The sequence below is a fragment of the Rissa tridactyla genome, chromosome Z (assembly GCF_028500815.1).
Source record: "Rissa tridactyla isolate bRisTri1 chromosome Z, bRisTri1.patW.cur.20221130, whole genome shotgun sequence".
Classification (NCBI taxonomy): Eukaryota; Metazoa; Chordata; class Aves; order Charadriiformes; family Laridae; genus Rissa; species Rissa tridactyla.
The window spans coordinates 7,644,394-7,671,582 of record NC_071497.1 but is presented as its reverse complement, the minus strand read 5'-3'; the positions used below and the strand labels follow the sequence as shown (position 1 = coordinate 7,671,582).

Here is a 27,189-nt window from a genome sequence, read left to right as displayed (position 1 = left end):
GGGATAAACTCTGAAGAGATAGGTGAGATTCCTGGTAGAATTCCAAATGGTAATTCAGTTGCACCTTGTAAGGAAATATATGAAGTGTTTTACCAGCAACTTTTACAGAAAACTTTAATAGATGTTCATTTTTTACAAATTCTTTAAGTTAGCCATAGAGGCCTGTAAAATTTCTCAAAGCAAAATGTAATCTTTGATTTCTCGCTAGAATTATATACACATTACGTTGGATGCCTCAAATCTTTGGCCTCTTGCATATATAAATCTGAGATTTCACTGAGGCTACTTGAAAAAATTCCCACCTTGTCATTTGTGGTTATTTGTCCATGTTGTTTTCTTCTCCCTTCTTCCCCATCCGTGCACGATATGAGCACAGAGAAATGAATCCTATTCATTAACTTTGTTAATGGTTTCATTTATTTAGAGGTCAACTTCTAACACTTTTTGTTTTATTTTTCCTGCTACACATAGCAGATCTTCCCTGAACTAGAAATCTCCTTTCTTGAATGTGGATAGCTCCAGTATTTCAGGTATTTTGAATGTAATATCTAATACCACAATCACTAATACACAAATACTTTCCTTTTTTTCCTTGAGGTACCAGGCTTGACACATCTTGGGAGTATATTAGCTTTTTCCACAACACCATCATATTGGCGTCCTTTGTTCGACTATAACACGCAGGCTTTCTTCTCGGAAGTATTTCAAATTTATGAGCCTCTAGCATCTGTTATAACTGTTACATTAAGTTATATTGCATTTTGTACCCATAGCATTTTATTCTCTTTTTGGTTTTGTTTTGGTTTGGTTTGGTTTGGTTTTTTTTGATATGCAAGATTATATAGTCTTTCTTACGCAAAGAACTCCTCTTTAGTAACAGCTTTAGGAATCAGACATTTACAGTGCATTCATAGTCAATGTTATTCGTAAAATCATGACAGATTTTTCCCCGTACAGATACTGGAGGAACTCCGCTAATGACTTCTTTGTAAACCAGTGGTCCAACTTTAAGAGGCTAGAGACGTTTCAGAGAAAGTAGCATGTATTTTTGCCGTTTTTGCTCTTACACTTGTTGATATTTGCTAAGAATTACTGTTGAAGGCAGGATACTTGGCGAGATGAACCCCTAGCCTGAATCAGCTATTGTCTTTTTCTACTTTGCACAATTTACTCCTTCTTGTTTGACTCTTAGATAATAATTTTGTATTTTGCAAATGCTTCCATCATATCAGATGCTTTACTTGAATGCATGTCAGATTTGCTTTCTTAAATTTTCCCCAGTTTGAAAAGAATAAGATGGCTATTTTGAACATTATGTATTTGTAGACTAGAGTAATATTTCCATAGTATAATTGTTTCTGCAAAAGAAAGTATTTATTTTATTTTGAAAAATAGATGTAAAAACACGCAGTACTTACTCTGCTGGCAGTTTCTTCCCATAAATTCACCTGGACATTCACAGGAATAGTTGGCAACGAGATCTGTACAGATTCCACCATTCTTGCAAGGTTCAGCTTCGCATTCATTTACATCTGTAGGAAAAACACAAGATAATGTCAGGATTAGCAAAGAGAAATTGTAAAAGCAATAAGCACATGTTTTAAAGCGCTAAAATACAACATATTTATACAGTTGACATTAGAAGACGTACATTTTTTAGCCCAGCAAACATGCTTCTTAAAGGACTGATTAAAGGATTGATTAAACAGGGAATGCTTTACAAAAAAACCAAATCGATCCCATACAGATTTAGCTAGTTTCATATACGCACAGCACACAACAGAATTTAAAGTTTTGTTCAGAGATATTCACTCTAACTTGCAGAGGACATCAGGGCCACAAGTCACAGTTTGGCCTTAAATAAACAAATTCAACTAACAGAGTACTCACTAGCGATCCTTGCAATTTCAAGAAATGTAGCTACTTCTTTATCAACAGATGCCAGTTAAGAATGTCTCTCAGTTCATCTTAATTCATTAAACATCTAATTGACAAGGTTGTTTAACGGTCTAAAAAATTTCCTTTCTGTGCATGAGTTAGTGGGCAAATTGAAACTAATAGCTTGATCTAGAAGCTTGCAAATTTTATTAAATTCAAAAGACAGAAAAGGTGGTTAATTTCATTTGAGTTTCCCTTTTCCGGCACACTTTGTCAAATGCTGCAAGAATAATACTCCCCTGTGTTTTTCAGTGTAGTAACCTTAAAGTATATTATCAGATTATTTTTCTCAAATGCAATACAGTATTTTTCAGCCATAATGAATAGGCAGATGAAGCATAATGATATCTAATAATTAAAATTCTCCATCTGTGCATTTATGTTTATACTATATGGCAGAGCAACACTGTATGGATTTTATACAACATTGTCTCAAAGGGCTGCATCAATGCATACAGTTAAATGTTTAAAAGATGACAGCCCACACTAGCTTCATTAAGAGTTGAAGTCCTGTTGCGTTAGACACTGTGAACAGCAAACAAGAAGGTAGTCTTTGGCTTGTGCTACAATTTTATTTCACTCAGTTTTGCTTGGGTGCATGTTCATTTAGGATACAGCTGCCATAGAGTGCACATGTACACAGCACGGAAATAAATTCAAAAGAGAAGACACGTAGCATAGATGAACTAGTTGCATTCATTGGTCTGCAAAATAACCTATGAATTGAAGTAATACTCCTCACTGTTGTGTTGAATCTGCTTCCGTCCCCAAAGGGCAAACCTGGTTTGCGCTGCATGTACAAACTAAAGAAGACGCTACGTACATGTCTAAACCTGAGGCAATAAGGCTTGTGCAGAAGAAGCAGAATTCAGCTCTGTCAACAAAGTTGCTTGATTTCTGGTAGTTGAGTATGTAACTTTTGTGCTTTTAGTTTGATCTTTTACATTTACTTGGAATATATGTACAAAAATTCTGTGTTTTAATAGACACGTCTTGCCTAGATCTGATTGAATTTGTGATGTCTCCAGGGAAGGCTGCACCTCTGGTCTTTTCTGCAGATCTAAAAAGCTGTGTAGCTTTTAGGTTATGTGTGCAATGTATGTGGGCTAGGCTGAAAACTGAATAGCTGGGCCCAGAGGGTGATGATCAGTGGCAAAAAGTCCAGTTGGAGGCCACTAACTATCAGTGTAGCCCTGGAGCAAATACTGGCCTGATCCTGTTCAACATCTTTACTAATGATCTGGCTGGTAAGGCAGAGGGCACCCTCACCAAGTTTGCTGGTGACACAAAACTGGTGTTACCAGATACGCCAGCTGGGTGTGCTGCCATCCAGAGGGACCTCAACAGGCTGCAGAAGTGCACTGAAGAGGAACCTTATGAAGTTCAACAAGGGGAAGTGCAAAGCCCTGCCTCTGCCCCTGGGGAGGAACAGTCCTAAGCACCAGTACGCACTGCTGGGCCGCCAGCTGGAAAGCAGCTTGGCAGACAAGGACCTGGGGGTCCTGGTGGACAACAAGCTGTCCATGAGACAGCAATGCATCCTCATGGCAAAGAAGGCCAACAGCCTCCTGAGCTGTATTAGGCAGAGCATTGCCAGCAGGTCAAGGGAGGTGATCCTTCCTCTCTACTCAGCTCTGGTGAGGTCACACCTAGAGTGCTGCGTCCAGTTTTGGGCTCTCCAGTATGAGAGAGACATGGACATACTGGAGAGAGTCGACTTATAAATGCATATAAACACCTGAAGGGAGGGTGCAAAGAAGATGGAGCCAGGCTTTGTTCAGTGGTGCCCAGTGACATGACGAAAGGCAACGGGCACAAACTGAAACACCGGACATTCTGTCTCAACATCATAAACCCTTTTTTTACTTGGAGGGGGTGACTGAACTGTGCTACAGGTTGCCCAGGGTATTTGTGGAGTCTCCATGGAGATATTCAAAAGCCATTTGGATATAGCCCTGAGCAACCAGCTCTACATGGCCCTGCTTGAGCAGGAGGTGGACCACATGACCCCCCAGAGGTCCCTTCCACCCTCAATCTTTCTGTGATTCTGTGATAATCTTCCCATTGTTGTGAACAGAACTGCAGGGACTGACCTTCAGCTAAATGTGGCAGCTTGTTTCAGTTCTTTGAACCAGAAAAAAATCAGATTTTTATACTAAAGTTGGTGATGGCTACTGATCTCTGAGTTTCTTTTTAATCTGTTGTGTCTTATTATTTGTTGTGTATAAAGATAATAATGGACTAATAAAAATTCACAGGGTTATCTGATTTTCTGTCTGTTATAGAGGAAGAAGAGAAGTAACAGCTTAGTGTGCAAAAAATAAAACCTTCCAAGTGAAATGACCAAAGAACGGACCTGCTCAATTCTAAATTAAATTCTTTATCTGTATTTATAAAATTTAACAAGGTTCTTCAGCTCCCTATTTGCCTTTTTAAGCAAAGCCCATTAACCTTATGTTTTCATCAGGTTTTTCATCATCTTAATATAGGCTAACACTTTTGTGGGAAAAAAATATCAAGGTCACTGTGAACTAAAAAACATTAAGTGAACATATAAACTGTCTCTTACTTGGTGAAATAAAGGTAGTAATTTATCCTCTTAAAAGCTTTTCCGTGTAAAGATAATATCTTCTCAAGATATTTTAATTTTTCTAATTTGCCATTCATATTGAAATATGTAGGAAAAAATGCCCAACTTTCCAGCATATTCTATATTGTCTATATTATGATGTAGAAAACAGACAGAACCTTAAGTACCAAATACTTTTATAGCAATCCTCATATTCTATCCCTATGGAGCAATTAGCTATGATCAGTGCAGAAAGATGGAAGTTTTTTATTATTATCTTTCTTACTTGGATCCTACAGCGATTTTTTTTTCCAGTAATTTGAGAACCTTTAGTCCCATCAGTTCAAACAAATATCTCATATTTGATGGACAAGGAAAGACTAGATAATTGCAGCATCATGTTTGATACCAGAACAGATATTTAGTTGGAAAGATAATGAACGGAACTATGTTAAAGAAAGGAGCATAAGTTCTACAGAATTATTTAATTTACTCTTCATTATTTAAGTTGATTGAACATATAGATGTAACATATTTAAATAAAAGTGCTTCCTGCAAATTATGGTCAGATTTTATTCAAATTCCTAGATGTGCCAATTATGATACTAAACTTTACACCAGCTGGTGTGTTTCTTTTTTCTGAAACACATATATTCCCTTTTAGACTTTGTCATATTGTCATGATTAGAAGTAAATTTGAATAGAAATTTTAAAGTGACAGAGTTTCTGGAGTAGTTGCTCCTAAGGACAATAAAGGCTCATAAAGAAAATCTTTCTGTGTGTTGTCAGATAGGAATTCTTCACTGACTATGCAATCAACCTGCCTATGTGAGAAGGATGTGCTTTTAATGTAAATTTCTAATACAAAGTAAAATCACTGTAGGTTGCTCATGATCAGGTAAACTTAGATTTTATGCTGGGTCAGATTTTGAAGTGTAATTTAGATAACAATCCTACACACTGCAATAACTAAACCACAGATAGCTGGGTACTACCAAAGAATTCAGAGTTCCTCAGAGAGGGACATAATAAGACTGAGTGAAATGGGCTCCTGAAGAGGTTTAAATGCTAACACAGGAGAAGCCCGTATTTCTAAATATTGCCCAGGTTAACTAAAACAACAAAAAAACCCCCCACAAACTGAAAAACGTAAAAAAAATCCAACCCAACCCAAAACCCTCAACCTCCCCCATGCCCAGTCCCCCAAGATTTCTCTACTGAAGATGGTTTCTGAAATTAATAGTGGTGCAGGAACAAGGAAACTCCGACCATTTTCTGAAAATAGATTGTTCCTTGAATAATAGCTTGAACGGATAATACAGTTGATTAGGAAGTAAAGGTTTCTTTTTATGTTGAAGATGATTAAATTTACATTTCCTACCTTTAAGATCAAACCATAGCTACAAAGCTATTAACCACACTTCTGTTTGAAGCACAGTCATTGTGCAACTTGGAAGAGAACTACGCTGTCAGAAACTGGGCAAGTAAGAGAGAACTTCGCTATATTACATAGTTATTTGCCAAATCATCACAGGGCAGAGTTCTGGGGTTTTGTCCTTCTTTGTTGGATTGTATATATTTTTTTTTTAATCCTTTGAGTATTTAATAAAACATGAATGAAAACTAGTACTGTACTTGCAAATGTAATATAATTAAAAATGCATAATCCCCATTTTGGAATTTACCTGTTAAATACAGCCACACGTGCTTTCCTGAAAAATTACCCCACATGAAATGGATATATAAATTATGTAACTTATAATAAAAAAATTGAACAGTACATCCAGTAATTTGAGTTCTTCTGTAAGCTACTTGGTATAAGACTGACTTTTTGTGACGAAGGGATGGATAAGCTCAATCAGTTGGTTTTGCCAACACAGCTTGCCTTTTGGCTGCAAACGCACACCAGTATCTTGTTCCTGTCCCCTGCTTGCTTGTTCTTTACTTAGCCCAGATTCCTGGTTTCTGCCACCTGAGCCTTTGTTTCTGATCCAGGACTACCTTTTGGAGTACAGACTTCTTGAAGTTCCCTCCTGCTGACAAGAAACTTCTTTCCTTATCCTTTGATTTTATACTCATTTGGGCTTGTTAATCACACTTGGTCTGCTCATCTCAAGTCTAAGTCACGGTTTTAATCAGTCTTCTGTCTTGATAGAATGGTTGGCCCATCGCAGCGACAGCATCTAGGTTCAAGTGTCCATACTGGAAGTCAGCTTGGCTCTTATTAGGAGCATTGATTAGACATAATCCAGTTATGCCTTATGAATATTGCAAATTTTTTTTTCCATAATAAAGTCAATTTAGTATACAGAAAACAGATGTGAGCAGAAGATCAACTGGTTATAACCTCTGTATCATAATTGGCTTCTATGAAGACCCACAACTATACACTGTATAAAGATCAAGTCACAATTAGAGAAACATGAACCCCTTGCCCCTAATTTTTTTTTTTAAAGAAAACCAGAAAACTTAAAAATTTCCCTAACCAATTCTATATCAAAATGTATGTTGTTGATAACTAACAACCTGTTCAAATACCTTTACATTTGGAAACCGGTCAAGTATAAAATGGAAAAACACGTAGTATGGAACAATTGTTTGTTTTAGCTGGAGCTTAGTCTAGGCTTTTCTTATAGCAGATTGGTGGTTCTTGATATATTTTTTAAATGTATTCTCTATATTTTTTTCTTTACTGCATATTGATCCTGGAAGATTTAATTACATTAATAAGTACTGTATTAGTAAGACCACACAAAGTGTATGACCTTACTTGCAGAACTGTGTAATACCCTGTTATTGTTTAAACATGAGCTTTCATATATTCAAACTTTTAATTATTACTTTCCTAACAAATACTATGGAAGTCAGATTATATACTCTTTTTTGTTATTACAGATTTGTACCAATTCATACAAGCACCATATTTTTTTATGAGACATTAAATGGTAAAGCTTCACTGAAAAGACTAAAATTATACCAGATTTATTTGGTAAAGACTCTGACTTAAGAGAATCAATAGAATTTAATACGGCTACCTTAGCAGTGAGCTACTTAGTTAAATGATAAAATTCAAAGGATTACAGCAATTCACATATAGGACACATGTCCTTTAAGAGTAGGAGACTTTTGGTAAAATATTTACCAAAAAAACAAAAGTCATGAAAATGTTCTTTCTCATATTCCTATGGTTAACTATAACAATACTGAATTGTAAAGGTCTCCTAAATGAGGACAATCTAATTTTTTTTCAAAAAAGCTAATAAAAAAGTTAAAAAAAAATACTTAAACAGAATATATAAGCATCACCAAAAAGATTGCAAGCACAGGTAGATCACCTTCAATTTTTTGTTAAAAGACACAGAAGGGATACGTAATTGCCATGATAATAATTAATTTTATTATTGTTAATTATAGGTATAAGAAAGTTTCTAACCTCTTTCTGAAGAGGTTTTTGGCTGTAATTAATGTAAAAAAAGAATAAGCTGTAACTTCAGCTATGATTTAACCAGCATTATACAAAAACCAAGCACTAATATATTACTGGTACAATCCTGGTGTGAAACATTTAAAAAGAACTGGAGCATATTCCCATGAAATTTGGGAATATAGTATATATTATTAAACCTGAAGGGGATGTGTTCAATGAACATTGAACACAGGGCAGACATCTGTTAAAATTTAGTGATTTGATTGCTTTTTCAAAGCTAGTTTCCTGACCACAGAAGGCTCTAAAAATACTGTGCCAAATAACCTGCAGGAAACTTCAACTATAATGTCATACTGAACTGATTCACTGTTCAGATATCCTTATTATCTGATCTTCAAAAAGAGCAAAAAACAGCTTTACATTTGAGACGACACAGAGCAAGCCTTTTTAGCCCACCTTTAGAGGCTAAACATTATATTACCCCTACTCTCGTTATTCTATGTGAAGTTTTCCTTCTCCTGCAAGTATTTGGTACAACATATTGTGGTAAATGTCCTCCAGAATAATCCATCACAGAGCTGCCTATTAGAATTTTTCCTGAACCATTCAGTACACTTATTTCAGATAGTTTTATTCTATTAAGAAGAGTAAGTCAGGTAACAGAGTTACTGAAGTTGTGTTCTTGAACCCAAAAGAGACATCCTAAATAAACAAGCCAAGGAAATAAAAAATAATGTCTGGACGCAAATCAGAACTTTTGGCTTGACTGTGCATGACTGTTTGAGACACTCTCCTAACCAGCAATATACATTAGTGTCTAAACACATAATAAAAACAATTTTGAGAAGAGTTCAGTTGCTCCTATCTAGAGTTCTGTCAGAAACTGCCTCTTAAGCATCCTCCCTAATGTAGGTGGCTCCCCTTTCAAAGCAATTTTATGTCCTCTTGGGCTTCTTTAGACTAATTTATACTTTTTTCATTATGTTTGTGTAACAAGCCCTCATAAAAAAATAAAACAAAAAAAAGGAAAAGAAAGACTTCATATTGCATCTAAACACTTATCTTTTTCCTTAGTTTGGAGAAAAACAAATGTTATTTCCCATCTTAGTGGCTTCTGAATAATGTTAGGTCAACTTGTTTCAAGAAAAATTGGAATATATAGCTATGATTCTGAGTTCACTTTGATTCATAAAGAAATACGAGTTCTGATAAATGGAAAATGAAAGAGTATTTTGAAGGTTTTTTTAATTACATATTCTTAAATCTAATGTGGCAAGTAAAATCTTTACTGTTGACCAAACAGCATTTTTTGTCATGACTAATTTCTTTCCCCATCAGTGCATTTATCATCTTTTCCACCTGTAATTTACACCTGTATTCAAAGCAATGCTGTTATAGTATCAGTGAATCAGTTGTAGCATCTATGAGTAAAACAATCTATTTTAAAATAGATTTATTATCTGTAACATTTTCCTAGCTTTCTTCATAGAATCATAGAATCATTCAGGTTGGAAAAGATCCTTAGGATCACCAAGTCCAACCACCAACCCCACTCTACAAAGTTCTCCCCTACACCATATCCCCCAACACCACATCTAAACAACTCTTAAACACATTCACGGATGGTGACTCCACCACCTCCCTGGGCAGCCTATTCCAGTGTCTGACCACTCTTTCTGGGAAGAATTTTTTCCTAATGTCCAACCTAAACCTACCCTGCTGCAGCTTGTAGCCATTCCCTCTTGTTCTATCACTAATGACCTGTGAGAAGAGACCAGCACCAACCTCTCTACAATGGCCTTTCAAGTAGTTGTAGAGAGTGATGAGGTCTCCCCTCAGCCTCCTCTTCCTCAAACTAAACCCTCCCAGCTCCTTCAATCGCTCCTCATCAGATTTATTCTCCAGGCCCTTCACCAGCTTCGTTGCCCTCCTCTGCACTCGCTCCAGCACCTTGATGTCTCTCTCGTATTGAGGTGCCCAGAACTGGACACAATACTCAAGGTGTGCCTCACCAGTGCTGAGTACAGGGAGACAATCACCTCCCTCCTTCTGCTGGTCACACTATTCCTAATACAAGCCAGGAGGCCATTGGCCCTCTTGGCCACCTGGGCACACTGCTGGCTCATGTTCAGCCGCTTGTCAATTAGAAACCCCAGGTCCTTTTCTGCCAGGCAGCTCCCCAGACACACTGCCCCAAGCCTGAAGCAATGCATGGGGTTGTTGTGGCCCAAGTGCAAATCCTGGCACTTGGCCTTGTTGAAGCTCATACGGCTAGCATTGGCCCATCGGTCCAATCTATCCAAGTCTCTCTGTAGTGCCTCCCTATCCTCATGCAGATCAACACTCCCATTTAACTTGGTATCATCTACAAACTTACTGATGATACACTCTATGTCCTTATCAAGATCATCAATAAAGATGTTAAACAGAAACGGTCCCAACACCGAGCCCTGAGGGACACCACTTGTGACCGGTCGCCAGCTCAATTTAACTCCGTTCTTAACCACTCTTTGGGACCGCCCATCCAGCCAGTGCTTGATCCAGCCGATCGTATGCTCATCCAGGCCACGAGCCGCCAGTTTTTCCATGAGAATTCTATGGGGAACAGTGTCAAATGCTTTTCGAAAATCTAGGTAGACAATCTGAACATCCTTTCCCCCATCCAATAATCGTGTCCTCTTGTCATAGGAGATCAGGTTCATCAGGTAGGACCTGCCTTTCCTAAACCCATGCTGACTAGGTCTGATCCCCTGCTTGTCCATTATACGGCTTGTAATAGCACTCAAGATGATCTGCTCCATGACCTTCCCTGCTAGCGAGGTCAGACTGACAGGTCTATAGTTTCCTGGATCCTCCTTTCTGCCTTTCTTGTAGATGGGTGTTACATTTGCTACCCTCCAGTCCATTGGGACCTCCCCAGTTAGCCATGACTTCAGGTAGATCATGGAAAGTGGCTTGGCGAGCACGTCTGCCAACTCTTTCAGCACTCTTGGATGTAACCCACCCGGTCCCATAGACTTGTGCGCATCCAAGCGGTGTAGCAGGTCGTAGATCACTTCCTCTTTCATTGTGATGACCTCCTTCAGCTTCCCCTCCCTGTCTCCTAGCTCACGAGGCTGGGTGCCCAGGGAACAGCTAGTTCCACTGCTAAAGACTGAGGCAAAGTAGGCGTTGAGCACCTCAGCCTTTTCCTCATCCTTTGTGACTCTGTTTCCCTCTGCATGTTGTGTAATGGCATTTCCCCGTGCAACCTTCACTTAACCAAAATTTCGGAATTCAATTTAAAGTTTTCAAGTCACTTATGAATACATTTCTATACAATAGTAACAATAACCACAGTTGTCAGAATGCTAAGACCAGCTGTAGAACTATTAGAAAAATAATAATAATAATAAAATACCCAATGAAAAAGACCCAATGAAATATTTTGCAGAATACTGTTCTTTTGACACTTTGAATTAAAGCCATAAAAAAAAATTATAATTGTTATTCAGTTTAAGAATTGCTAGGAACCTACAGGGGCAACCTCTACGAACACTATGAAGTTTATGCACCACTCCAATATACAGATTTAGCATTTTATGTGCTATGCATAAGTTTATAATGCACATGCTTTCCAACAAGAGACCAAATCTAAATTATTTCTGTATTTTTACACTCCCAAAGTTGTTTGCAATTGTTTTCCTTAAGAACTATTGAAACCTGTGTAAAAGAATCGTGAGATCATAGAATTAATTTCATAGAAGTCTAATGGGAGCTTCTAGAGAGACTATAAAGGTGCCTGTTAACTTCAAAGGACTTTGAGCACATTATAAATAAGGTAAGACTCTACAGGAATCTTTACCACAGTAACTAGACATCTTGTTGCTTTCACAGCAATATTTGTGGCCTTATTTTCATACTTTTTTGTGTATTTTGAGGGTACTTTCTTAAAACCCTATTTCCATTTTGAAAACTCACATAAAATAAAATTACAAAATAAAATAAAATAAAATAAAATGAAATGAAATAAAATATAAAATGAAAGTCAGAGAAAACTGACTTATTGCTCTGATCATACAATGACATTTGAATCTGCATAGGTGCCTACTGCCTGTTTTTCAAAATTTTTGTGTTTTAGTTATAGCCACTAAAACATTCTCGTTTTCTCTGTGGCATCACACTTCCAATACTGGACTATGTCAGTATTTCCTGATCTTCTATTTACCTGTTCAAATGCATATTTAATGGATTTTCATCTGAGGTAATTTAAATTTAATAGAATTTTGGAATAGCATTCCCTGGACCTTTCTTATTAGTTTTAAAAGAGTTGGTACTTTAGAAGTTTTTATATAATCTGAAGCAGATTTTTCATTTTTAATTACTTTTAATATATACTAGCATGGAAACCTTCATCCCATTAAGTAACATACCATCTAATTTTACACTGTAGAAGCATATCTTCAGGGCAACAATTCCTACTGTTATCAATGAACCTTATTAAAATAATTGGCTATTTATATAACAAGCATTTGACAAATCATTTTAACTGTAGTTGAGAAAAAAATCTTATTAAGGAGTGAATCAATTTGTGAATAATTTTTTTATTACAAGCAATGCTCCAAAAATCTCAACTTCACAAGTAAACTTAAATTATCCAGCATTAGACTGTAACTTCTAACTGGATAACTTGTTAAAGTAGCGTAGGTGGGCTCGTGGCAAGACCAATTATTTTCAAAGCAAGTTTGAACCCAGATCAGTAAATTAGCATATTTCCCCCCACATATACGAAAATAATTGTATTCTTTCAAAATGCAGTTGTTTATGCATTTCAGAATAGAGTAAGCGTAGGGATATATCTTTTTCACATGAGTACAGTTATGGCATGTGTTTTGAAAAATGTTATTAGACCAACAAGTCCTGGAGGATATGATGATGGATGTTTTAAAATGACTAAAACAGATGGTTATATTTGTTCACATGTCTGTATTTGATGTACATGGAGTGAAGTGTATTCCTTTATGGCCAATCTATATACATCTCATTTAAGTTCTCATAAAAAGTTGTCTGTGGGACTTCAGTGCACTTGTGTTGCATAAATACACATAAATGTACTGTGTAAAGGTAATTTTTACTTTTTGCTAATACCTTTCAGATTCATACTCCTAGCTGCTCAAAAATGTATGCATGTTTTACACTCTATGAATCTTATTGTTAGATTTAATCACAGAAATAATCTAGCACTGAAAATAGGAGAATAGGTTAGATCTTTCGGCACAGTTCTCTAACCTTTTTCCCTTCTAGTGGCTGTGGAGTACCACATTTTATTACATTTAACATACATGAGCACACATTAGGTTAAGAGCACATTTATAAGTTACTTAAGAGTTACGAAAAATTAATAAATGAATGGGTGGCTTAAAACATGCGTAACCGAATGTCTATTATTCACTATAGGAAATCACTGTGTTCATTATAACCACAGGTATATCCTTAGTCCTATAAGGTTTATACATTTGCTCATACTCTATGCACAAGACCAAGAGGAAAAACCTGGGGAACTACAAGTCGGTCAGCCTCACCTCAGTTCCTAGGAAGGTCATGAAGAAAGCCATCCTGTAAAGCATTTCCCAGCACATGAAGGACAAGAAGGTGGTGCAAAGTATTCAGCATGGGTTTATGGTCAGCATGCTTGACCAAGCTGCTAGCATTCTACGATGAGGTCACTGGGTCAGTGAATGGGGGTGAGCAGTGGACGTTGTTTGCCACAACTTTAGTATGACTTTTAACAGTCGCCCATAACATACTTATAGGCAGGCTGACAGTGTGCCAGTTAGGTAAGTTAGACAGTAAAGTGGATTAAAAACCAGCTGAATGGCTGCACCCAGAGTATGGTGATCAGTGGCAAAAAGTCCAGTTGGAAGCAAACCACTGGTGGTGAGTCCTAGGGGTCAACACAGGGGCCAACACTGTTCAACGTCTCCATTAAAGAACAGGACGATGGAACAGAGGGCACTCTCATCAACTTGGCAGATGATACAAAATGGGGAGGAGTGTCTGACATACCAGATGGGTGTGCTGCCATCCAGAGGGACCTCAACAGGCTGCAGAAGTGCACTGAAGAGGAACCTTATGAAGTTCAACAAGGGGAAGTGCGAAGTGCTGCTTCTGAGGAGGAACGGTCCCATGCATCAGTACACACTGCGGGGCCAACCAGCTGGAAAGCAGCTTGGCAGACAAGGACCTGGGGGTCCTGGTGGACAACAAGCTGTCCATGAGACAGCAATGCATCCTCATGGCAAAGAAGGTCAACATCCTCCTGAGCTGTATTAGGCAGAGCATTGCCAGCAGGTCAAGGGAGGTGATCCTTCCTCTCTACTCAGCTCTGGGAAGACATAGAACAGTTTGTCTTGAAGGGACTTTCAAAGATCATTTAGTTCCAACCCTCCTGCCATGGTCAGGGTTATCTTTCACTAGAGCAGGTTTCTCAAAGCCCCATGCAACCTGACCTTGAACACTTGCAGGCATGGGGCATCTGGACTGCTGTGTCCAGTGCTGGGCTTCCCAGTACAAAAAAGATGTGGACTTTTTGGAGTCAATCCAGTGTAGGGCCATGGTGACTAAGGGACTGGAACATCTGACCTACAAGGAGATGCTGAGAGAATTGAGACTGCTCAGTCTGCATAAGGGGAGGCTCAGGGGAATCTTACTATTATAAGTTTCTTTCTCTCTCTCCCTCCTCACTCTACAAGAAGGGTCAGAAGGAGGATCCTGGAAACTACAGGGCTGTCAGCATGACCTCGGTACCAGGAAAGATCATGGAGAGGATCATCTTGAGTGAGCTCTCACGGCAAGTGCAGGGCGGCCAAGGGATCAGGGCCAGCCAGCAGGGGTTTAGGAAGGGGACGTCCTGCTTAACCAACCTGATCTCTGACCATGTGAACCACCTTCTGGTTGCAGAGAAGGCTGTGGACATTGTCTATCTGGACTTTGGTAAGGCCTTTGACACTGTCCCCCACAGCATTCTCCTGGAGAAGCTGGTGAATCGTGGCATAGACAAGTGTACTCTTCGCTGGGTTAAAAACTGGCTGGATGGCCGTGCCCAGAGAGTTGTGATTAATGGGGTGAAATCCTCTTGGTGGCCAGTAACCAGGGGTGTCCCTCAGGGCTCAGTTTTGGGGCCAGTTTTGTTTAATCTCTTTATCAATGATCTCGATGAGGGGATTGAGTGCACCCTCAGTAAGTTTGCAGATGACACCAAACCAGGTGAGAAAGTTGATCTGCTTGAGGGTAGGAAGGCTCTACAGAGGGACCTGGACAGGCTGGATCGATGGGCCAAGGCCAATGGGATGAGGTTTAATAAGGCCAAGTGCCGGGTCCTGCATTTCGGTCACACCAACCCCCAGCAACTCTACAGGCTTGGGGAAGAGTGGTTGGAAAGCTGCCCAGCAGAAGAGGACCTGGGGGTGCTGGTGGACGGCCAGCTTCACATGAGCCAGCAGTGTGCCCAGGTGGCCAAGAGGGCCAAGAGCATTCTGGTTTCTATCAGGGAAACCTGCTCTGATTGAAGTTGCTTGAGGATAGGGATTGCACTAGGTGATCTCCTGAAGTCCCTTCCAACCTGAACAATTCTGTGATTCTGTGATATAAGCATATGGTGTATATGCCGTGTATATAGTATGTATTATCTATGGCAAATACACTCATTTGCTAACCACTTATCAATCATTTTATCTTTTGGACTACAGTAATTTCCTTGTCTCCTCTGCAAAGGTGAAAAGGAAGACCTCATCTCCCTCTCCATAAAACATGCAAAATATGTGTGAAGTAGTTTCTTCACATCACCAATGACTGCCTAGTACAGGAATGGAAATATTTATTGCAGTGACTACTGTCTCCATCTGACTGACAGCTCTATTACCTCAGGGCGCGTACACCGGAGTTGTTCTTCATGATTCACAGAGAGTTATATGTCCTGCACTAAAAAAATCTCTCAGAACTGGAACTTGTATTTATGGCAGCTGGCCCAGGCAATGTCACCTTTGCTTGACGATCACATCAAGTATGACCTATCCAAATAGGTTTATGCATTTTCCAAAACTATGTTTAGAGGCTAAAGAATTGCCTTCCAGTCTATACATATAATCAGTACCATAACTTAGAGCCATGGGTGGTTCAATCCCTGTGAAAGATCTATTTTTTCTGAGAAATAGGAGGAAGGTTTCTCTCTGTTACAGCACTGAAGTAATGAAATCAGAAAAAAATACTGTAAAATCTAAATTTTAGATTCAGGCAAAAATTATTTTCACCTTTCACTTTTTTCCCCATTTTTGTATACATCTTCTGAAGTGTTATTCTGAATCTCCCTTAAATATTAAGTATGACCAACAAAAAAAAAAAAATAGAATGGATGAGAAAAGAGCAGATTAATTTCTCTCTAACAATGAAAACTATTGGTATTGGTAATCTGCTTTTAAATGAACTCTAAAAACTACATGAGAGTAATGATTGTAACTGATTGGATAATAAACGGCTCTGCTAAATACACAAAAGAATCACATACAATACACTTTCAGAACCAGATGCCTTACTGACTTGTGTTGAGGATAAAATGAAATCTGACAAAATTACAAGACTTATATATTATTTGCAGTTAAATAACAATTTAAATTCTCTTTTATGGTGTAATGCATACATCATATTGCATACATGCACATGCAACATCAATTCACTGCCAAAGCTTTGTTGTAAGGGGGCAATTCCTGAATGCTATCATTTCTGATCATCCATAGCCATGCACAGATCCCAGCAGAAGTCCTTCTGAGATGATAACTAGTGGTTAGAGTCACTGAAGGTCTGTGCACCTGGGCAGAGAATTGTGACCATAAGAACTAATAAGGTCTTCTGGAAAGCTGTGTGGGTACATTCAGTGATCTGATCCCAGTGATAAATCCCTTCTTGCGGTTAGGTTGTATATGCTTCCAGAAAAGCCTGGTGAGACAATTCAGACTGAAGTCTGATGGGGGTATGTTCTCAGGGAAGATGGGTGCCATCATTTTGGCAGTATAAAGCAATCACACTAGAGGATAAAACAAAATTCAGGCCGTATCGTGAGAATGATCAGAACACCAATTGCTTCTCATGATGTCAGACAAATCACGTTAATAAATCATAAGGAAGAGAAGCAAGATCTATTCACTGTTTTCAGTGTACTTGGAGAAAAACATAGGCCAGACAGGTTATGTCTACATTTAAAAGTAGTGCGGTTTTACGGAATTATAATTGTAGAATGAAATGGTTAGAGCTGAGGACACAATGTCTGCATGTCCCTACACATATCTCAGGGATGTTTTCTCCATAAAAGTTCTAGGCTGGCTGGGAGGACCAAATGCCCATTTACCCACTGGAATGTTTTATGTCAAATTTTAGTGTGTACACGAGGAATCCTAGACTACCAGATTATTTTCTTTTACATTATTTTAGTCTCAAAGGGATACAGTTCTTATGCTCTGAGACTGCTGTCACATGAAACAAAGCACAGTAAGTGCAGATGATCAAGAGATTTTCTTTAAAAATGCAGTCCTGATTCAAACTAAAACACTCATCCAGATGCCCTACAGAAATAATTGTATATTATTTAACACATCAGAATAAATGCAAGCTAGAAGAATATCCTGGGTATTCATATGCAAATGTGACAGCACCATGAGTTTTGCTTGAGATATTTTATGAATACAAAGGGAATACATTTGTAATGCAGATTGGTATGTGCTATTAGACTATTATCTCATTATATCGAGCTTCAAGTCCAAGTACTGTTTTTTCAAGATTTGCACACACAGGCAATGAGTCTGATGCTATATCCTTCTCTGCCTCTGTGTACCGTTGCTTACAAGTAAACCCACTGATCTCAAAAGTGTACCCACATGAATAAATACTAGTTATAATTTCAAAAGAGTAGCTAGAGTACTGAATAGATTTCTGGATCTTCTTTCTAAAAAGTTCTTTGGCTTCTTCAAACTGTTTGACTAGGTCTGTAGTATAAAAAAAAAAATGCTTAACGACTAAATTTTTTTGTTTCTTTAATTTTTCGAAAAATTGCCATGTGAATCATTCAAGTTCCAAACGTTAAAGTCAGTCATATAATTTTCAACTAGTTCAATGAACAATGGAAATACCGATATTCTATATAGTATTAGGGAATTGCACAGCTGCATGCCAGCATGAGTTCCTAACACAAATACAATATTTTAATTCAGCATCCTTGACACACCTACACACACAGATGGTTGAGCACGGCAGTTCTTACAGGAGCTGAACAATAAAAAGAAAAAATCAAGAAAAAGATCTAAATTACAAAACTCATCTTTTTTATAACAGCTGCTTCCTACACAGATGGATCAGACTATGCCACTGTGTAACAAAATTCTAAATTATATATTTTGTCTCATTAAATAATGAGATTTCATTTCAAGATTTCATTTATCTTCATTATCTTCCTCACAGAAATGTGCTGGTATATCTGTAATGAACCTGTGAGTGCAACAAAGACTGAAAGCAATCCTTCCTTTAAAGTTGAGGTGTGGTTGTGACAGTCCTAAACCATCACAATAAATGAAATTGTCTTATAATTTCCTGCGTCTACATAGGTGGGCATAAAAAGTGGGAGAAGGAACAGAAAACAGATGCTTTCTTCAGCTCCAGTTTTCCTGTGTTCTTCCTCTAACCATACATAATTCTATTGTGGCTCATTGATTGTTCTCTTGTGTGGGATTCAGTGCACCCTCAGCCCTTTTCCAGATGACACCAAGCTGAGTGGTGTAGCTGACATGCTTGAAGGAAGGGACACCATAAAGAGGGACCTTGACACGTTGGAGGAGTGGGCCCATGTGAACTTCAAGAAGCTCAAAAAGTCCAAGTGCAAGGTCCTGCACGTGGGTCAGGGCTATCCCCAATAACAATGAAGACTGGGGGATGGATGGATTGAGAGCAGACCTGCAGAGAAGGTGGATGGTGGACATGAGCCAGCAATGTGTGATGGCAGCCCAGAAAGCCAGTCATTTCCTGGGCTACATAAAATGAAATGTGGCCATCAGGTCAAGGGAGGTGATTCTGCCCCTCCACTTTTGTGAGGCCCCAAGTGGAGTACTGCATCCTGCTCTGGTGTCCCCAGTACAAGAAAGGCATGGACCTGTTAGAGTGGATCCTCCTCCTCAGGAGGGCTACAAGAATGGTCAGAGGGCCGAAGCATCTTTCCCATGAAGCCAGGCTGAGTGACTTGGGGCTGTTCAGCCTGGAGAAGAAAATGCCCTGGCAACACCATATTGCAGCCTTTCAATATATAAAGGGGGCTTACGAGAAAGATGGAGAGAGAATTTTTACCAGGGCCTGTAGTGACAGGACATGGAGCAATGGTTTTAAAGAAATTTTTTATGATGAGGGTGGTGAGACACAGCAACAGTTTTCCCACAGAGCTGTGGATTCCCCATCCCTCAAAATGTTCAAGGCCAGGTTGGATGGGGCTTTAAGAAACGTGGTCTAGTGAAAGATGTCCCTGCTTATGGAAGGGAGGTTGGACTAGGTGATCTCTGAGGGTCTTTTCAACCCAAACTGTTCTATGATTCTATGATATCGTCTATTGGGTCAGAGTTGCAAAAATTAACACATTCAGTAGTAATAATTCTGTACTGATTTATTAATGTAGTTAAGAGTTTCTTCTTGATGTCCTTCCTTGAAGAAAAGTTGTGTAAGTGACAGTCTGAGAACAGCCCACTGTTATAAGACACTTAGCACCTCAAGGCTGCGTTAAAGAGCTCATGCTCAAAGCTTTAAGAAAAGGTCTTTTGACCATACAGAAAGGCAAGGATATCGACCTCAATAGCACGCATACTTTGACTGTTAGAAAGATGGAGTCATATACAGAGATGGAAAGCAGGCTCATTCACAAAGTGCATTGCTTGTCAAACTGACAAGTGAAGGTAAAAATTTAAAAAAACAGAAATCAGTTAGTATCAGTAATGCTATTTATAGCACCACCCTAACAGACAAGGTGAGTTTATGTTATCCAATCACTGTTATTCCATTTAAAGTCTGTTTTCCTTTTCAGAGCTTTTCTGTGACAAATCCTGAGCATTGTGAGCATTCCCATGGATAAGTCTAAGACTGAACAGAAAGAAAACGGACAATAGTCACAATTCTGGAAAGCTGCCAAAACCAGAATATTGAATTTGGGAAAAGAAATACAGAAAGCAAAGCAGTAAGAAATGCTTATTTTCTTGACTCAAATTCTGAAAAGGGAACAAAAGAATATCATTTAGATATTACAAAATGACCTTTTCCAGTGAAGAAAATCCTGTAGCACTTTTCCTAACAGAATTGAAACAAACATGCATTTTTTGTAAGTAGGAAAGGGAACCTGAAAAAGGAAAACACAAAAGAATAAAATGACATTGAGGTCCCAGATAATAGCTTTTGCTTGTTTGAATGCATAATCTTGACAAAAACTGAAAATATTTGTACAGTAGATACTGCATGGTATAATGCAGTATTAAGTGATAAAGTATGAGCATAATACATCAAGAGATACTGAATTCATTGTTGTTGCTCTTATCCAAGAAAACCCTCTATTGATGTAAACTGAAGTTTGAATGATGAGTGCATCATCATACCTTTATCTGAAATACCCTATCTGTTTAAGTATGAGACGTTATATTTAAGAAATATAAACTCCAAACTGATACTAGATTAAGGAAAAAGATAGCTCATAAAAATAGGAGTGGATGAGACCAGATGAATCATAATGTCCAGTTCCCTGTCCGTTACTGAGGAATTTCATATAAGTCCTGAAACTACTTATCATTTTCTTACAATATTTATCTGTTACAAAATGACTTTAGCAGCATAATCCACATATTCTTCCACATTCTTATTTCACAAAGCCGTGCAAGACCATTTACACACTGCTTTCAAAAAAGCAGTCTAGTTATTGAACACCTAAGAGGGAATCTTTGTGAGTTTTTTTGTAAAAGTGTTTCCATGCAGCATTAGCAAGAGTCATTGCTAGTATTTTTGTGTAATGTATTCAGGAATATAAACAGTTATTTTTATTCTGAGGACACACACTGAAAAGGCATGTTATAACATTCATGTTATAAAAAAGAGAATGTGTGATGTTGACATTGCAATGATAACTATTATTGAATTTAAAGAGATCATTTTTAATTCAATATTTATTATCAATTCAAATATAAAGAGGAACTTGTGTAAAAATCTCCATTTGTTCTCTTTTTAATTCAGAATATGAACAAATTTAATATCTTTGACAATCAAACTAATTCATGCATTTTTGGAACATTAATTTATTTCCACCGTAAATTAATACCAAACCTTAAGAAAGACAGTAATTAGGGGGAGAGACATTTACTTTCCTACAAAAGATGTTTATAATGGCTATTGACAACCTTAGTGACTTTTATGCCATAGAAACACACATCTTCTTAAAAGTACCATTCATTGTATAGTCCAGTCAGTGTGTAGGTGATAAGAAATCCACCCCTCTGTTCAATATCCCCATAAAACCCAAAAGCAATTGGGAAGATCTGTTTCCTCCCACTATGACATCTTATGAAAGAAACTTAGGCATCAAAGAAGGCAGCTTAATAAAAGCCTCAGCTCAACATCCAGTTCTGGTTAAAACAGGAAAAAATCGAAAAGAAACTTCCAACAAAATGCTGCATAACGAATACAGAAAGTACTGTAAGGATCTTCTGCCAAATAAATGGTACAGCTCTGTTTTCAGTATAGGTCACTGTTGCAGTGAAATATACCACAGAACAAAAAGGGTTTTGACAAGGCCATGGAGAAACCATTTAAAAATCCCGGACAAACTCTCATGTGAAACAGAAAGGAAACAATTTGAACTGTTTACACGGAAAAAAGTCAGAGGGAACATGACAAATGTATGCAAAATCGTAAGTGGCATACAGAAGGCACTCAAAAGCTGCTTTTCTTCTAGTCTTATAATACTCAAAGAACAAAACATCTAAAGATGCTGAAAGACAGCAGGTTTGAAATTGAAAAGGGATTTTTTTCAGTATACAGCATTAGACTATGAAACTCAATGCATAGGGAAATTTTTAAGGTCAGTAATTCAACAAGAAAAAAAAAGCTGTTGGAAGTGTGTATGAATGAGAAGAATAAACAGTGCTATACAAGCAAATGCTAACAAGAGTGAAAAAAAAATTGGAGGTGATATTATACTTCCTGCCTGGGATTCCTTCCTGCCAATCTATGGCTATTACAGAATGAAATAAAATCTTCAAGTAGGGGACAAGTTATGCCCCTTCTTTTCATGGTGAGGGTGTCCTGACCCCTCCTCTGAGGCATCCAGTGTTGGTCTATTACCTGAGATTTAATATTTTTTCTCTCTGGGTTTCAGCTAGTCTTATCTCAGTCACCTACTGCTTTAACTAAGGTATTTATTTGGATCTCAAGGAAAACAAACCCCTACTTCCAGTAGCCCAAAAATTGCTGTCGCTGTTGTTCAATCTTACCACACATTTATTGTAAGAAGATTCATAACCAAAACTTTCTTTGTTTTCAACTGAAAACCATATTATTTTTTACCTCTTTAGATAATTTGTTTTTCCAGGCAGCTTCAAACAAAAGTTTTCCTGGACCTCTGTGAATAGGCAAACACCGCAGTTGTGCCATTTTTGTGCTCCACTTTTTGCCTCCTTACACAGTTTCCATTTTATGAACGGTATTTTATTGACTTTTATTCCAGTAGCCTTTACCGGCTATTTGCTCTTTTATTCTTTATTAGTCGTGTCTCTTTTAGACAGTTTTCAAATTATTCTAGAAGATTCCCAAATGAGCAACGGTATATCTGCTTTCCTTCATTTCTTATCTAAGCAACTGGTTGGACACAGGAATAGTTTTCAGACTTCAGCTCAACAGTACTTAGATTTATAAGCTCCCTAAGACATACTTATACATGTAACTCACTACTACTACACCATATAGCTTATTACTACTACATTATACAAATTATTGCTAGTGTAATTTGTTAAAACTGTGCATACAGCTAATTACAATGAGCAGCTCCACACAAAATAAAAAGGAACACCTGGGATAGATTTAGAACTCCCCAAGCCCAACCAGAAGCCATAGCGAGTGTTCATCAGCAGAAGCATGGGATGAACATCTGGTATAGTGCAACTGTATGTACCCTAGTACGTTAAATTTGTCCACTTGTCCAGGGGTTCCTCTGGCTTGGAACAAGCTACATCTGTGCAACATACAATCATTTTAGCCTCCAAAACAAGACGTCTGTATGAAAACCACCTGTGGGGAATGGTTTCTGGAGTGCTTTACCACCAAACTGCAGCCAGAAATGGTTTATCAAGAGCACTCATTCATTGTAACACACAAAATCCATGCCACAGGATGTTCTACAGCTTCCTCACATATATTTCTTCCTCGTAGCTGGAAAAGTTACTAGGAGTTGAATTTCCTGGTAGAGCTGAAGCTGTAGATTATGCATCGTGTCAGCTGGTGAGAAATGCCTAGCCACTGGCCTTTCCAGTTGCAGCCCCACAGTTAAAAGCCACTGCCCTATGGGTAGTTGGGATGATACCTCAACGTACTATCAAAATGTGAGCTGATGCTCTGCGACATGGCACCCATCCATGCAGTTTCCCAATACATTAATGTAGCAGATGTGAATATCACAGACCATCTATGATGGGGAGGTAGAAAGATTGTCCAGATAATTCTGTACGAACACTGGGAAGGGCTTGCTTACATTATTAAATGTGTTCGATTAATAACCTTTATTCGTCTTGGACTGCAAGGTGTTTAGTTATGGCTGACAGAGTTAATGATCCTCAGAATATTAAACCACATCCAAATCAAACCTTTAAATCTGAACTCTTTATTGTTTCTAATGGTTGGGTTTTTTTCTGGTTGGATCTGTGTGTCATTTGAGTTAGCTGCGTGGCAGCCAGTAACCCACACTTTGACATATATTGTTACTAATGCCCCAGTTTCCTCTGTTTTCAGCAGGCAGTCTATCTGATAATCACAATAATATACAATCTATTTGATAATCACAATAATATATTGTCTATATATCTCAATGTTATGGAATATTTTGGGTGGAAAAACTGTCCATTTCAGTCTTCTGTGTGTTTTCATGGATTTTGCCTTGTTCTGTAGAACTGTATTTCTAACATGTTTTAATAGGTGACAGTATAATCCCTCTATATGTAGATGAAGGCAATTTGAACAGCAATTTGTCCAGCATTTTCATCTATCATTTGAAGAGTGATTAGCAAGGCTGATAATGGTTTAACAATGGATGCTGGTTCATGAATAGCAGTAGGGCTTTTCCATTACAAGCTGAAAAAATCTCAGAAAATTGACTTTCTTGAAATTCATGGTTAAAGAAAAGGGAATTATAACACACACAATGATTACATGCTTCTTTCTGGTGAATGACAAGGCCATGTATTTACATAGCTTTCAGTCGAAGTGATCTTGTAGGAACAAAATGATTTGCTGCTCTTACGAATGAGCATCAGCGCCACAGAGGACACCCTAGTCTTCCTGGGCATGAGTTGTATGCTATTTTCAGGAATTTAAGTGCTCTAAGTTACTCCTTGGAAGAGCTGCTTTCTCAGTGTAGTGAGACCGTAGGGAGACTTGTCTTGCCTTAAGGTACTTCTTGCAAATACTTCCTCTCTCCTTGTCGCTAAATACTGTCAATAACACATTTGAAAGCCAGATTATCATACATTAACAGCATTGTAACCTGGGCAGTGTTTAGGGAGAATCTTCAGATAAGTAAATACCTCATAAATAATGGAGGGCTATTTAAAGAACATGTTGTTCTTGGGTATCACCACAAAAATATGCCCAGGTGTCTACCTGAGGTAGACATTCCTAGCCAAAAATTGATTTGTTTATAAGCCCTGAAATGGGAAACTTTATTTCCTTTTTTGTCACTGGGGAATCAGAATCTTTTCAGAAAACGATTGCCAATTAATATCAGTTTTGAAATAAATCTAGAGGATACAATCAGAGAAATTGCTAATGATCTCTTTTTTAATTTACATATTAATTATTTACATGGGTAAAATGTCAAGGAACCTCGGAAATATTGACAGGTTATTTGCTGATGCAAATGACAAAATACCAGCTCTGGGAATGTATCTCAACTGCAAAATCAATCACCTAGCTTAACTGATTTAGCAAAAGAATACTAGACATGAAAGAAATCCAAGACAGAAAATCTTGTACAAGAGAAGAATACTGTGATTTTTTGGAAATCTTAACAATTTAGATGAACATATGTGTCTTGCAACAAGGTCATTTTAATTTACATTTTTACGATGGAACTACTTTGTCAAACTTCTTACTTGATTTACAGTAAGACCAGAATTGAAGTGCTAAACTTTGTGAAGCAGAGGAATCTGTATCAAAGGAACGTTGTGAAATGAGCTAAAGGGATATGATATAAAAGAGTTATATTAAGTCCACCAGTGGAAGTCCCATACTTCTTCCTGATTGCAGAGACCTCCTCTGCTGCCTCTCATAGCTGACATCCTTAGAGAATCTCTGAACTCTCTACAATACATATATTGTATGTGATTTATTATCACATCATAAGTCAGATTATCTCAAAAGGACTGAATTTCATTGTCCCCCAAAGAGTAACTGTTCAGATAAACTTGAGTTATTTCAAATCAGTTTAGCTGCCTTCTTGGGTTTTACTCTCCCCACAATGAATGTGAATCATCAATGTGAGAGCTCTACTTTATTCTGAAGTTGGTATAAATAGACTTGGCTGATTACCAGGATCATTAGCTAACTGTTACACACCTGAATATTTTTAAAATTATACTGGGGACACAGTATCACTCTATGATGTACTACCGTATGGTTTTTTTCATTAATTAGATAACAAGAGATGCTATTTTCCAGGGAGCACATGTTAAGCATGTATTTTGCTTGTTGAAAATTTGTGGTGCTGTTCACTTCACTGCATCCTTGACAAAGGTCACCTCTTTGTCAGTTAATGGAAAGAGAAGTCTTTTGTGTCACATGGTGGCTACTTGACTGGTTCCATGATGAGATGTGCCTGAGAACCTTAGGCCACATGAGGATGTTTTCACATGAGCACCGTGTGACTGCACATCAATGGCACACAGAAGCAGTCTGCCTGTACCCTCACTTACAGCAGTCATGGGGTTGAAGTTACAGCTATCCACTCTCCAATGACTTTTGCTTCACTTATCAGGTGGCAGACCCATGTAAAATGCATGCAAGTTCTCCTGGTCTCAGGTAAAATAGAACCAATTTTCTGTTCAGTAATTTTACTTTTTAGCTAAGCCTCTTCTAAATAACAAAACTCTCTGAAATTAACAGCATACTGTGCAGAACAGAAGTATGAGGAATGGGGTTGGGAACCACAAGGTACTGCAGTTGCAAGTTATTCCAGGTAAAATTTTTAAGCTGGTATAACTCTTGAGTTACAGCTAGACATAGTCTTGCCTACTCTCCTGGTCTCAGACTCTTGAGCTCCTGGCTACGTGTCTTAAAGGCTGGCAATGACTATCCTTTGCCATCATGATTACTCTATGAACTCAGTGCCCCGCCTTGACTGGGAGCTCTAATGATATCACCATTAAAACAAAAGAAAGTCAGTATGACTGTTGCTGGCAGTCAGCTCCACTAGACGGCCATCCCCAGAATCAGGGCTAGACAGAACAGATCCCAAAGGAGTGGATAATATCCAACATATCCATGTTCCTAGCAGAAAGGTAGACACATCATTTAACTAGATTAAGTTAGTGGGACTGCCTATGTTACCTACGTAATTAACTGAGAGAGAGAGTGGGGACAAAGTTAATGAAATTGAATATCCACATTCAGGTCTTTGGAGACACTTTCCATTGAGTATATAAGGGACATAATGAACATAAGTAGTTATTTGAGTTGGACTTTATTGGTTCCCGACACTTCAAATTATAGATAACTATCTAAATGGAGCACTTAATTAAGGTAGACTGGATTCAGCGCTTATTCACTCTGATTTGAATGAGTGGATTTATCTTTTATGTGCAAATGGAAGCAGATTCTTGACTGTTTGTTTGAGTTTTTAACCTTCTAACTGAGTAACAGTTGCCTTCCAAATGCATCAATAACATAAGATTTCAAGAACCATGCTGTGCTTTATTGCACAAAATAAAACACAAATTTGGCATACAAGCTT

General features: G+C 38.0%; 1 protein-coding gene across 2 annotated transcripts in view; it reads right to left on the bottom strand.

The window, feature by feature from the left end:
* Positions 1–27,189, bottom strand: part of EDIL3 (EGF like repeats and discoidin domains 3) — a 272,169-nt gene that overhangs the window by 104,755 nt on the left and 140,225 nt on the right. For both annotated transcript variants that reach the window (XM_054186858.1, XM_054186859.1), the window contains one exon: positions 1,419–1,532. In XM_054186858.1, coding sequence (XP_054042833.1) covers positions 1,419–1,532 — 114 coding nt within the window. The remainder of the gene's footprint in view (positions 1–1,418; positions 1,533–27,189) is intronic.